Raw genomic sequence first — 14,748 nt, forward strand, 5'->3', positions numbered from 1 at the left:
TTATTATAAGAAATATTTTGAGGGTGTAAAAGGACTTCGGATCGTGACTATCCATTAGATTTTTTTATCATGTCTTGATCACGATCCGAAATTTTTTGGATCTTACGAAGATGATCCAAAATATGTCCATGGATCCTTCTTATGTGTCTAGATCCCGTCTATTAAGGTTCAGATTCGGACTATCCATCGGACTGTCTGGGTCCATTGACACCCCTATATATCCTGGGTGAAAACCTTAGAATCTTTTAGATTTGTCTCAGCATATGACTTGTGGCACAGTTGGAGAGAGATATTCGGCGCCTCTAGCAATGTCCCTAAAGTAATTCAAGCATGGACCCCTCCTTCCCAAGGGATACTTAAATTGAACTTTGATGGCTTGAGTATGGGGAATTCAGGACCCTCAGGTATTGGAGGGCTTCTAAAGAACGAAGAAGGGGTTGTGATTTGGGCATTTAGTGGTCCAATAAGGGCTGCAGACTCTAATGAGGCAGAAGTTCAACCTATATATCATAGTATCAAATTGCTTCAAGATCAAGATATGAGTAGGGTGGTAATAGAAGGGGACTCTCTCAATGTCATTAGGTGGCTCAGCGACTCTCATATTGTATCAGCATCTGACGAAATCCAAGATAGAATTGGATCCTCCTCGGTATCCTTCAATACATAAGGCGTTCAGCTAATGGAGAGTTCGTATTGGAGTGTACAACAAGCTATAAACGTAGATGAAAGGCCAAGATTTAGACACGTGTCGAACATGAAAATATTTCGCACTCCTTTAATTTGATTCCCACAGCCCCTAAACTCGAAGATCCCGACTCGCTTCTCCAACATTACCGAGTTACCCTAACTCGGACCCTTCCCTCCAAAGTCAGTTATATAAGAACCCTCTCCTCTTTCTCACTCGTTCTTCATAAAAGTTTCCTGGTTCGAATCTCACGAAGCACTCTCCTCTTATTCGAATGTAAGTGCGAAATCTTACCAACTCTCTTTCCAATTTTCTTCTTAAAATTCTCCTCCCACAACAACACTTGTGTTATTATTGTCTTCTTCTTTTTCTAGCCCTAGAATAAGCAGAAAAATCGTAAGACCATATAACTAGGGTTAGGGTTTCTCCGAGAGAGATCCAAAAACGAACAACCTTCAAATTTAATTTGATTCCCTCCAGTTAACACTTGTGTTATTGTCTCCTTTCTTTTTTCTAGCCCTAGAACAAGCAGAAAATTCGTAAGACGACATAACTAGGGTTAGGGTTTCTCAACGACCTCCAAACCTAAAACAAGGAAAACCTAGAAAGAAAACCCCCTTTTCCCGTTTGTTGTGTTATTGTCTTCTTTTTTTCTAGCCCTAGACTAAGTAGAACATCTGTAAGACGAGATAACTAGGGTTTTTTCCCTTTTGCTAGCCCTAGAATAAGAAGAATTTCTATAAGACGAGATAACTAGGGTTTTTCACTGATCCGAAACGAACAACCTGCAAACTTAAAACAAAGAAACCCTAGAAACAAAACCCAATTTTCCGTTTCTTGTGCAGAATTTTTACTGGTTTTGAAGAATTCGAAAAAAATGTCCAAAAGGAAGTTTGGATTCGAAGGCTTCGGAATAAACCGTCCTGCAACGTACAATTTCGAAAGATCCCAAGCCCCACAAAGACTGTATGTTCCTCCATCATCGCGTTCAGGCAAGCACGATAATTACGAAGACACTGATCTTGATGACATTGAGTATGACGAAAGGGATGGCACCATTGATGTGAATCCAAAAGATCAGACCGATGGTGGCGGTGGTGAAGAAGAAATTGACCCACTTGATGCTTTCATGGAAGGAATCCATGAGGAGATGAGAGCGCCTCCGCCTAAGAAGATTGAGGAGAAAGTGGAGAAGTATAAGGAGGATGAAGATGACCCGGTGGAGAGCTTTTTGAGGGCGAAAAAAGATGTTGGATTGACTCTTGCATCGGAGGTTCTTCAGGCAGGGTATGATTCCGATGAGGAGGTGTATGCGGCTGCAAAGGCGGTTGATGCGGGGCTTATTGAATATGATTCAGATGATAATCCTATCATTCTTGACAAGAGGAAGATTGAGCCAATCCCAGCTTTGGATCATAGTAGTATTGAGTATGAGCCGTTTAACAAGGATTTCTATGAAGAAAAAGCTTCCATTTCAGGTAATTTTGCTTCATATTTTCTATATAATGTTTGGTTGATTGTTTTTTTTATAGAATGTGTTAAAGATTAAGAAGCTGGGTTTTTGGGCTTTTGCGCAGATTAAGTTAGCTTTTGGTTTTGCCATTCAAAAAAAGAAAAGAAAGAAGAAGTAAGCTTTTGGTTTTATTAGGATCAATATTTCTTTCTGAGTAATGCCAGGGAGACCGAGAGTGCATCTGAGAAGGGGACCGGACAAATGGATTTTGACCACAACATCAATTTAACATAAGCTCAGCCATTAGAAATAGAAAAATCTGCAAATTTTTTTTATTTTTTGGAACACATGGCACATTCCCATTGTTGGACTCTCCATTGGCTGTAATGTCAGTCTCCAAATCATTTTCCTCCCATTTTTTTTTTTTTGAACAAAGAGTCCTCTCAGAAAAGGAACTATTTTTATTTGTAGAAATTGTTAGCAACTTGGACTCTGCTTTTGTAAAAGAAAGTTGTTGTTAACCTCATTCATGGAATAAGACCCTTTTTAAATTTGTATTCATGATCCAGAGATCTATGAAGGTGACAACGTGGATATCAATTGGTGCTATGAGTTGAATATCCACCGTTGCAAAATTTGAAGATTGATCGTAGCAGTAATTTGAACATGCACCTATGTGATCATCCGCACATCTAAAGTTGATGACCTGAAAGTTGATTGGTGTGATTGTCCACAATGTGATTGGCTCTTGTTGCTTTGTATGAAAGCTAACTGAAACAAGTTGAAGATTGAGTGGATATTTTATCAGGAATTTGATTTGGGAAATTATTTCAAGGAAAAATAGTGCTATGACTTGCAAATTTGTTCGTGTACTAACCTGCAGATCATTTGGAATAAAAATCGTCAATTTTAAAAAGGCTTTAATCCTAAAATTATGAACTTTGGTAAAATTCTTTTCACTTTTTTTGAGGGTCCATATACCTAGATAGTTCGGGAATTTATCTCTTCTCTTTTTGAGGCGGATCTCTTCTTTTTCCCAGAGTAATCATTTTTTCCTCTCCTAAAGGGGAACTATCTTTTGACTAAGAAAGCTGCTCATATTCAAGGAAAGAAAAGAGTTAGTAAATAAATTTTTTACTAGTTTGCTTTTTTTTTCCCTCCCCCGTCTTCTTCTTACGAGCCAAGCTTAGTCTTTTCCAAAAGATTCGATCTCCAAAAAGAATCTCCTAGCTCTTAACTTATTCTTCATATTTATAGAAGAATTTTAGGGTGGTTAGGAAACTACCACCATTTCCTTTTTTGTCATATGCCTTCATTTTTCCTTCTTTGCGGGAAGTTACACAGCTCCTCTCTTTGGAGTTTGGATAAGGCCCACTAACTCTTCTCCCATGTTAGAATTTCCTTTTTCTACATTGGTCGCGGGTTTCCTATCGCTTTCCTTTTTTACCAAATATTTTTACTTTCTTTTTGTTTTTTACCCCTTAGAGGGCGAGCCTTGGCGCTACGGTAAGGTTGCTCCATTGTGACCTGGTGGTCACAGGTTCGAGTCACGGAAACAGAGAGCATTATGCTGTGTACATCTAGCCCTCCCCAGACCCAGCAATGGCAGGAGCCTCGTGCACTGGGCTGCCTTTTTTTTTTTTTTTTTTTGTTTTTTACCAATTCCTTGAATTTAGGAAAACACATGTAGATTGTTACGAGATTTTATTACTAATTTTCGTGCAATTTATTTCCTTATTTTTTACACAAAAAGATAGGGTCCTGATCCAAGTTGTGGCCCAGGATTTAATAAGCCAACTTAACTGTCATCCCATATAGTTATGCTCAGAGCCTTGCACGTATAATGGTTCGCGACTTTCAATAAAATTTCTGTTACTGCATAATTGCTTAATCAAGTATTTCATCTGTCATTAATTTTAGGATTAATTCAATTTATGAATTAAACATGTATTTACTCATTGTTTATTCTTCTTTTCAGGAATGAGCGAGCAGGATGTGGCTGACTATCGGAAGAGTCTAGCTATACGTGTTTCAGGTTTTGATGTAACGAGGCCACTTAAGCTGTTTGAAGATTGTGGGTTTGTTCCCGCACTAATGAATGCTATTACAAAACAGGGCTATGAGAAGCCAACACCAATACAGTGCCAATCTTTACCCATTGTCCTATCCGGACGGGATATTATTGGTATTGCAAAAACCGGTTCTGGAAAAACTGCCTCATTTGTTCTTCCAATGATTGTTCATATCATGGACCAGCCCGAACTTGAAAAAGAAGAGGGTCCAGTTGGAGTCATCTGTGCACCCACAAGAGAATTAGCTCATCAAATATATTTAGAGTGCAAGAAGTTTGCAAAAGCCCATGGGCTACGTGTTGCCGCAGTCTATGGTGGGATGTCTAAACTAGAGCAATTTAAAGAACTTAAGGCAGGTTGTGAGATAGTTGTTGCCACTCCAGGGAGATTGATCGACTTACTTAAGATGAAAGCATTGTCTATGATTAGGGCTACTTATCTAGTTCTCGATGAGGCCGATCGAATGTTTGATCTTGGATTTGAGCCACAGATAAGGTCCATTGTGGGACAGATTAGGCCAGACCGTCAGACGTTACTTTTTTCGGCAACCATGCCCCACAAAGTAGAAAGGTTAGCCAGAGAAATTCTCGTTGATCCTGTAAGAGTTACAGTGGGTGAGGTTGGAATGGCAAATGAGGACATCACTCAGGTTGCTAATGTAATTCCTTCGGATGCCGACAAGATGCCTTGGCTTCTCGAAAAGCTACCTGCGATGATTGATGATGGGGATGTTCTAGTGTTTGCCAACAAAAAGGCTACAGTCGATGAGATTGAATCTCAGCTAATTCAGAAGGGGTTCAAAATTGCTGCCCTTCATGGTGACAAAGACCAGGCTTCTCGAATGGAAATTTTGCAGAAATTCAAATCCGGAACTTATCATGTTCTCATTGCGACTGACGTTGCAGCTCGTGGACTTGACATAAAATCAATTAAGTCGGTTGTGAATTTTGATATTGCTAGAGATATGGACATGCATGTACATCGTATTGGTAGAACAGGACGTGCTGGAGATAAAGATGGGACTGCCTACACTCTTGTCACACAGAAGGAAGCACGCTTTGCTGGTGAATTGGTCAACAGTTTGATTGCTGCTGGTCAGAATGTTTCTCAGGAGCTGATGGATCTTGCTATGAAGGTAATTTCCTGTTTTAATTTTTAATGCATCTTTAACCCTGTAATACCATGTGATTCTACCGTGGTTATGGTTATCTTTTTACAGTAAAGGGCATACGAGGTAATATCTTGTCTTTCTGTGCACATATCGCTATGCAGTTTATGTTTTCATATATATATATATATTTTTGATGACATAGGGTATCCTCACCCCATTTTAGGGCGGGACTAATCCCCATGTTTTCATCTCATAGACGAATCTTATTAGTTGTTTCTATGTTTGGAAATGAAAAACCAAAAGGAAGTTGAAGAACTATTTTGTAGGTATTAATTTTTGCTCATATTAGGTTCAAGAACATACAAGAAAATTTTCATGAAATATGTGGCCCTCATTTAGTCTCGTGTTTTCTTACTGTGGTGTGACAACTCTCCCAAAGTTGCAAACCCACTTCCATGTTTATTTTTAAGTGGTCTGTTCGTGAATTTTTTATTTCAAACTAAGCTTTTATCTTCTGTTTCATGTATGCGCAATCAAAATAGTTTGGATGCCGTATCTTCTTATGTGCTGGTGATTTCAGTCATACATCTTCGGCTTTCTATACATCCAACAGAAAGATATGAGATTTTAGCTCTGAAACACTTGGGCAAAAAAAAAAAAAGGGAAAAAGAAAATGGAAAGTAGTTTTAGATCATGGATTTGCTACTGCATATTTTGAAACTGAAGCTTCACTGTTACTTTGTTACTGAATAGTTTGAAAGTGAAGCTTCACTGTCACTTTTGTTTTGCATGGTGCATATTTTTTACAATTGTTTATTGAGTTCTTCTGTAAAATCCTTAGGATGGGAGGTACAAGGCCAAACGAGATGCGAGAAAAGGATCTGGTATGTGTTTTCTCTGCAATAACACGACATTTATGGAAATTAATCTAATCGTCGTTAATATGTTTCTCTGTAATGCTTGTGAACCTATGGTGACTATGTACGATATGGAGATATTTTTTTCAGTATTTCTGGTTTCTTTAACTCTCGTAGTGATATAAAGTACCCTCTGCAGGTGGGAAAAAGGCTGGATCGAGAGGGAAAGGAGGCAGTGGCAGTGGGCGAGGTGTGCGTGGTGTGGATTTTGGCCTTGGCATAGGTTACAATCCCGAGTCGTCAAATATGCCCTCTCAGTCTATTCCAAGTCGATCATCTGCCGTTAATGCACTAAGATCAGGAATGATGGTACAATTCAAGAGCAATTTCGTAGCTGCAACATCAGATTCTCAAAGTGTTGTCAGAAATGACTCTAGCAAATTTGTGACTACGCGACCAGTGTTAGCTGGTTTTGTTTCTGGTGGTTCTATTGGCGGAGAAGCAAATAGAGCGCAGACAACCCCTTCATTCAGTTCCACTGCTAAGCCAGGTGCAAATGTGGGTAACAACCCTAAAGAAAATGGAAGTCAGAAGAAGTCTGAAAGGTTAGCCCCCTCAACTTGATCTCTTTATCATTTTGACTAGGAAGCTTTTTTTGATTCTTACTAATTACTATCTTATTTGATTGTGACTTGTAACAGAACTGATTGGAATACTGCAAATGTTTTCCTTCTACGTAATTGCTTTTCTTAGTAATTTGGTATTTTCATTGCTTGCAGTTCTAGAGATGGGCCTCGGGAAAGACGCCGCCCCTCTGGTTGGGATCGTTAATTCTCAGTAACTTATGAATAGTGTTCCTGTACTTGAGGAGAAATTATACCTGTTTGGATAATTTGAGGTATAATGCATTCTATATTTTTATACTTGTCTACTGAGTTGCTATTCTGCCTGATGCTGCTCTGTATTTGAATTTATGCATTATCTTAAAGGGGAGTGATAAATCGACCCCCATATATCCTAAATCGACTCCCTTTGTGTCTTTCTCTCTCCTCTTTCTCTCTCTAACCCTGAGGAGAAAGAAAGATACATAGGGGGTCTATTTAAGATATTTGGGGGTCGATTTATCACTGCCCTATCTTAAAATGAATCTATTGTTTCTACCTGTTTTGGTCTTTGGAGCAAAATGTGTGCCTGTTAATTCAAAACTGACATTTTAGTTATTGAATCTTTTTCTATAAGTAATTACTTGTCCATGACGGATTCAATGATGCTGGCACCTCTCGTTTCTTTCTTCCAGAACCGCGTTTTCTAAAAATGGTCAATTGAGTTTCTGTTGCAGGTAATCTTTGCTAGACTATTTGGTGTCTTGTGAGATATGCTTCCTGCTTTTTCTGGTTTTGAACTCATGGGTGATTCAGTTCGTTGAGTTGGAGTGATAGCAACTTTAGTATGTCGTCTTCTGATGGTAAAATTGGAGCCAGATTTAATTAATATCATGTTTTAAGCTGACTAGGGATCCATCTCTAGGTATTTTGTTAGACTTGGCTGAACCTGGACATCTAGTCATAGCTGTGCAATAGGCTTGGTTATCATCCTGGGACATCTAATCATAGTTATCCTCAAAGGCTCGTACACTTGATACTACCTATGTATGGGAAGAATGACGTGTACTTGTTATTTGCATTTCCACCTTATCTGTAGGTGTTCACTCATGTACGTTGTGCATGTAGTTGCTGTGTGTATATGCGTGTATGTGACGCACATGTGCATCTTTCTTGCGCAAGGCGGAATGAGAATAGGTTGCAAATTTCGTAGGTTACCGGCATATTTTAGTCCAAATTTATTGTTAATTGTTTAGTGTTTAATAACTTTTTAATTCTCTTTTCCTTCTTATAAATATGTAGCCACAGGGCATTTAGAATATGTTCTGTTTATGGGATTAAAGGCTCTTTCTATGAAGAAAACTTCTTTCCCATTGAGGCATTGATTGTAGTGTAATGCTCAAGCGGCATATGGTGTGATGCCCTAGGGTTCTAAGGTATGGGGCCTTAGATCACTTACAATCCTTCTCTATCTATATTCTCCAAGTTAATATTTTTTTGAATGGCAGAAAGATTTTATTAATAAAAGCAGACAGAGAAGGTCTAAAATAGAAGTACAAGAAGAGGGAAATGCATAGCCTTAACCCAACTTAGGGAGGAAGAATGTCGAACAACTCAATGCTCTCTTTAGACACCACTTTTTTAGCTAGCCTATCAGCCACATCATTAGCTGAGCGCTTAATATGATGGACGGACAGCATTGCCCCACGCACCCATTTGTGGATTTCGTCAAAAAGAGCGGCAAATCTCCAGGGGATTGGATGCGTCCCTTTAAGCCACCTAATCACGTTCAAAGAGTCACCCTCTATTTCCACCCTCTCCAACTCTGTGTTTTTTAGGAGTTTTATTCCGCTGTGTACAGCCTTCACTTCTTCACTTCTGCCTCATTGGAATCTGTGACCCCCTATTGGACCCGAGTAAGCCCATATACCCATACTTGGTCATCTCTTGAGATTCCCCCTATGCCTGATGGACCCGGGTTTAGTAGATCCGTCAAAGTTAAGTTTTAATTACTCTTGATCTGGCGGCTTCCATTCTTAGATGGGTCTCTGTTCTTCGCTAGCCTCGTTACAGATTACTTTCCATCCACACCAAAGATCATACGCTGATACAAAGGAGAAAGATGGTAATGTTTTTACCCATGAGATGGTGGTTGCTATGATTTTGTTGAATAGGAAAAGCGGCTTCTTCAAACATCCCTTGAAGACACGCGCATTTCTTTCTTTCCTGAGTTACCCATATGGTAGCAAGAAAGGATACATGCCACAATATTCTTCCCATCTGCTTCCACAGCACTTTACCCCAACTCTTCAAAAGTTCCACTAGCTTAGCCGGGAATACCTACACCATGCTGAATCTTGATAATAATCTTCCCCATACCTCTCTTGCCAACTTGCAATGCAACAACATATGATCCACTGTTTCCCCCGCCTCTATACATAGCACGCAGTGATCAATAATCAACGTTTTCCATTTCCTCAAGAAGTCAACCGTCTGAATCCTTTCTAAAATCGCCGCCCAGCCAAAGGCACATACCCTTGGAGGTGTTTGGATGCTCCAAACTTTAGTGACTTTAGAGGATGCAGGGCATGGTACCAGTTGGATGTAGAAAGATTTAACTGTGAAATTACCTCCTGAGTTTCAGATCCAAATTCGTTTATTCGAGTCAGCACGCTTGATATAGCATCCTTCCAAAGTTCCCATCAATATGTCCAGTGATTATATGGTGTCTGAGCATCAAGTCCAAGGCAATATCTAATCCTTCTTTGTCCCGTTTATGAGAAATTATATGGTGCCTGAGCATCATGTCCCGTGTGGGCGGTACGTCAAAAGTACCGCCCTTGATGTTTGATCCAACAGGAGCCTCTTAAAAAGTGAGCTGCTGTTGGATCAAATATCAAGGGTGGTAGCGCCCTCACGTGACTTCATGCTCAGCTCCCTTTTTATTATTATAGTATTACTTCAAGATCACCCCATCACCTTTTACTTCGAGTTCTTTATGTGATTTTATTTAAGTGATATTACAAGGGTGTTATTGCGATTAATTTGAACGGATCAGATCTCCCATCTAACGATCAAATCAGACTGATCTCAGCCATCAAATTTTCTAATAAGATTACATCTTGAGATCCAACGATTGGATTCATCCGATCTTGGTTGGGATTTCTAAGGTCAAACTTAATTAGTAATTACCATTCAAAAAAAAAAAAAACTTAAATATTAATTTCGTGATATTTGAGAAAATTAAATTGAGGTCTATTTTTAGAAACTGTAAGAAAATCAGAAATCTGTTAATTTTGTGAATTTTATTGCTTTATGATTGTGTTATAAGTGAACTTACCCTATTTCTACATCATATTTGGTATCAGAGCCTAGATTCATTGGTTACTAGAAGTGGTAGGAATTTTAGGCGTAGGTGGATTGATAAGGATCAAGATGAACTTGCATGTGAACTTATGGAGAGACTTAGCTTTCTAGAGGAACACTTACACAGTTACACATAAACTCAACTGAAGGTGACGAAGAAGTGGCTAACACTATTTCGCAAGCCAAGTGGACTAAACATCCCAAGTGTACAACCCAGTTGGAGAAGGAAATCACCACGTAATTCCAACACCTAGAACAGTCCCTAGGGTTAACCGTAAAAGTTACACGGAGAACACTTGTGGCAATGATTGGGAACAAGAAGCGATTGAAAGGAATAGATATGAGCATGTTCATCATCTAGGTGATATAACTAAGAAAATTGAACTGGATGTACTGAGTATAATAGAACCCTAGATGCCCAAGTCTTTCTTGATTGGGTAGCTACCATTGAAGAGTAAAAAGTGGTATGACATGACAAATGATCGTAGGATCAGACTTGCAAAGGTGAAGTTAGCTGGTCATGCTAAAATATTGAGATAAATATAAAAAGATCTGTAATCTGTTCACACAACGTATGGGAAGAGATGGAAGACCAAACTGAAACACAAGTTGTTCCTATATTTCTCCAAGATGGACTCAACGTATGGGAAGAGATGGAAGACCAAACTGAAACACAAGTTTGTTCCTATATTTCTCCAAGATGGACTCTTTGATCAATTGATCGCATTCAAACAAGGGAGTCATAGGTGTTATGAATTACATGCAGAAATTTGTGGAGCTTACCATTAGAGATGGTACTACTGTAACTCCAGCTTAAACCCTTGCTAGGTTCAAACATGGACTAAGATCCAACATTCGCTGTGAATTAGCTACCTTGAGGGTTATTGACCTCGAGGATGCCTTTCACATGACCCTAAAGGTAGAGGAAAATATGAAACTAACTACCCTTAGAATTAGAAAGTTTGGTGATAGCACATCTCGAAGGATTCCGGAGCCTAGGCGGACTGTGAGGATAACACCCAATGCTAATACCAACATGAGATCTAATGCTCCATGGAAAACACCTACCCAAGATATGAAAGGCAAGGCAGTGACAGATGATTCTGCACCAAACAAGGCAGGGCAATATGCTTATAATTGTCCTACCAGAAACTTATTTATAGGAGACGAGGGTGACATAAAGGAGTATCATGATAAACTTGCTTATGATCATGAATCGGGCGATCCGACGGATGAGGAGTATGCATCAGGGGAAATAGCCTGTCAACTTAATCTTGGCAGAGGAAGTCTAACAACCTCGAAGGTGGAGGAAGAGGATTGGCTTCATACAACAAATTTTCACACAAATGTCTAAGATCTGGTGGTTGATCAGTGATGGAGAAAGTAGTATGAATGTGGTTTCACGTAGTACTTTGGATCATCATAAACTAACTCCTGAACCTCATTCAAATCCGTGCAAGGTTGCGTGTGTTGAAAAAACTACTACGTTACTCACCCAAAGATGCCTTTTCTCTTTTATTAACGGGGTATGTGAGGATTCCATCTGGTGCGGCACCGTTCTCATGAACGTTGCAAATATATTACTCGGTAGACCATGGATGTTTGATCAAAGTGTCTTTCATAATGGTTGATCTAATACATACCATTTACAGCACAATGGTAAGCGTATTGTTCTGAATCCCATGATTCTTTGAGAGGTCAAAAGGACTGTCAAGGGAATTCCAAAATCTATAGATGAAACCAAGCCTTTGCATCTTTTGAGCAAGAAACAATTTGAATAGGAAACTAAGGAGAGTGGAGTGGCTTTCGCCTTAATAGCCAAAGAGGGTAAGAAATCTGAAGATGATAAGGGTATAGAGACAACTCCTAAGGTTCGAGGGGTCTTGTCGGGCTTTTTTGGTGTAATTTCGAAGAAATTGCCGAATGAATTGCCACCAATGAGGAGTGTGCAACATGCTATTGATTTTATTTCCGTGATCATCGTTTCCAAACTTTCCAAATTAATTTTTTTTTTGAAATTTTGTATAATATGCTCCACAAACTTTACCAAATTATAGAATTAATGTTTCCAAACTTACAAATTATAGAATTAATGTTTCCAAACTTACAAATTATAGAATGAACCCAATCGATCATTCTGAATTGAAGTGACCATGTCAATGGGCTTCTACAAAAGGGTTTCATATGAGAAAGTCATAGTCCATGTGCAATACTAACTTTATTGACCCCGGAGAAAGATGGATCATGGAAGATTGCATCAATAGCAGAGCCATCAACAATATTACTGTTAAGGACTGAGTTTCGATCCCTCGATTAGATTGCATGTTGTACATGATGGTTGGATCTTCTATCTTCACAGAAATTGATTTGCGAAGTAGTTACATTTTATTGGAGATTTATCAGGAACTTCAGTATTATCTCAACTCCGATTACCAGTTGCATGAACAAAGGAGAATTCACTTAGACAAAGGTAGGCGCTAGAGTCTTTGAAGAAATCAAGTAGAGGATGGCAAAGACTCCACTATTACAATTGCCAGATTTTTCCAAGGTGTTTGAAGTAGAGCTTGTGTTCCATCAGGCATTGGAATTGGAGTGCTAAGTCAGGATGGTCATCTCCTAGCCTTTTTCATTGAGAAACTAAATGAGGCAAAGTGGTGGTATTCTAATTATGACACAGAATTCTATGCTATCGTACAAGGTCATAGATGTTGGAGACACCACCTGTTACAGGAGTTCGTATTTTAATCGGATCATCAAAGCATTCTAGTACTTACATTCCCAGAATAAATTGAATATGGAGCTTGAAAAATGGAGTGCCGTTTTGCAAGATTATTTGTTTGTTCTCAGGCATATTGGCAGGATTGGAGAACAAGGCCACACATGCTTTGGGTTAAGAAATTCTATCCTCTACATTCTATGACAATTAAAACCATTAGTTTTGAATGATTTATGCGAGATTATTTAGGAGACCGTTACTGTGGGAGTATCTATGGAACAATTATTGCAGAGCAGTAGGATGAGCATCCCACTTATTTTATTCACGAACATTTCCTATTTAAGTGCACCAACTTGAGCTTTTCGAACACATCATTGAGAGAGCAGATATTCGGGGAGTTACATGCCAGAGGATCATCCATTAACTTTGGTAGGGATAAATCTATCACGATTGTCGAAGATCGTTTCTATTGGCAATCACTCAAGAAGGATGTTGCGAAGACAATCAAGGTTGTAAATTTCGGCTTCGGTTCGGTCGGTACAAAAACGGAAACATTTTAGTTTCGGTGGAAATCTTGTAAAATCACGTAGATCTATGGAAACATATGCAAATGATGAAATTTTAAGGCAAAACTTTGGGAAATGCTAGAATAAGCAGAAATACATACTTAGAAATCATCACATAAGCAAAGAAAGCCATCCAGAATGGCTTAATCACATCGAATACCTATTGACATGCATTTTCACACGTCTTTTTTTTTTTTTTTTTGTCATTTAGTGAACGAAAAAATGTGGGAACCGACTTTGTCACAGATGGTGCCTTAACCCTGGAATTTCTTTCTGGACTATTGGCAACTTCATTGATAGATCTCTAAATTTTGGTATCTCACAACTCCTTTTGCTGTTTGTGGTTGGATTTGGGCTTTTCTATGTAGTGTTCAGGGGAGTCTTCTTGCTTAGGAGCAATCACAACTCCAGCAATTTGCTGTTTAGTAGTTCTCATTTTTTGTTTCTGGTTTCATTAACTTTGAAGCAATTTAATTATGGACCATACAAGCCTACCAACTCTGTTGTTGGGTAATCACAAGTTTGCTTTGACGTCTCCCTTTTTGTCAATGATTTTTTGTTTTTTTGTGCTGTTCCTATTTCTTTCGAGGCATGGGTTACTCAACCTTTTCCAAATTTTCTTGTATTCATGCAGTAGGGAATGAGATAGAACTTGGATCGAGCCCTTAAAGTAGTGGTTTGGATTGGATTAGAGAGACCAAGGAGATATTTGGGTTTAAAGTACTTGGATGGAGCCCTTGAAGCAGAGGTTTGGATTGGATTAGAGAGACCAAGGAGATATTTAAGGTTTTCTATTCAATGTGGTCAGACCCATGTCTGTAAATTTGATGATCTAAGTGTTGGAACTTATTAAATATCACCTGCCTGTTATTTTCTGCCATTCTAAGTTACAAACAGCTTACAATTGTAAATTTCTTCTGTTGGAAATGTTGGCTTTGAGAAATTCTCCTGGTTTTAGAGATGGAATGCATGACTAAACCTTGCATTCTAGTCATTTTAAAGTGGGGGAATACATTATTCCTTTTGAAAAAAGAAGTGGTCTTCAGTAATTAGTTTGAATCTGAAGTTGCATCTGGCTGGAGCAAATCGTGCCGTGCCGTGCATGTGAGAGCAGCCACCTCACATGAATTAAATGAATAAGACAAAATCTGAGCCTGTGTGGCTGCTCTCATATGAAACAGCCCATCCGCGAAATGTGTTATGCGATGGTCCCTAGCAAATCCCTTGTAATATATAAACCCAGTACTTTCTCAAACAATACATACATAGACCTCAAGATGGCAATTGGGCCGTGCCGTGCCCGCCCGGCACAAATTGCTA

At 39.0% G+C, this 14,748-nt stretch overlaps 1 protein-coding gene across 3 annotated transcripts; it reads left to right on the forward strand.

Moving 5' to 3' along the window:
* Positions 1-803: 803 nt before the first annotated feature.
* LOC143852099 (P-loop containing nucleoside triphosphate hydrolases superfamily protein) lies at positions 804-14,371 on the forward strand. Of its 3 annotated transcripts, XM_077361610.1 has the most exons (7): positions 806-961; positions 1,531-2,163; positions 4,117-5,345; positions 6,163-6,205; positions 6,378-6,783; positions 6,958-7,076; positions 14,063-14,371. In XM_077361610.1, the coding sequence occupies exons 2-6, from the start codon at positions 1,563-1,565 to the stop codon at positions 7,007-7,009; spliced, it is 2,331 nt and encodes a 776-aa protein (XP_077217725.1). In that variant the 5' UTR covers positions 806-961; positions 1,531-1,562; the 3' UTR covers positions 7,010-7,076; positions 14,063-14,371. The 3 variants fall into 3 exon arrangements, with proteins under 3 accessions (XP_077217791.1, XP_077217725.1, XP_077217680.1); XM_077361565.1 differs by having other exon boundaries at positions 817-2,163; XM_077361676.1 differs by lacking the exons at positions 6,163-6,205; positions 6,958-7,076; positions 14,063-14,371 and having other exon boundaries at positions 804-2,163; positions 6,378-6,595.
* The last annotated feature ends 377 nt before the right edge of the window (positions 14,372-14,748 follow it).

The sequence above is a fragment of the Tasmannia lanceolata genome, unplaced genomic scaffold, assembly GCF_043159265.1.
Source record: "Tasmannia lanceolata isolate RefF3 unplaced genomic scaffold, GAP_Taslan_0.1 ptg000002l, whole genome shotgun sequence".
Classification (NCBI taxonomy): Eukaryota; Viridiplantae; Streptophyta; class Magnoliopsida; order Canellales; family Winteraceae; genus Tasmannia; species Tasmannia lanceolata.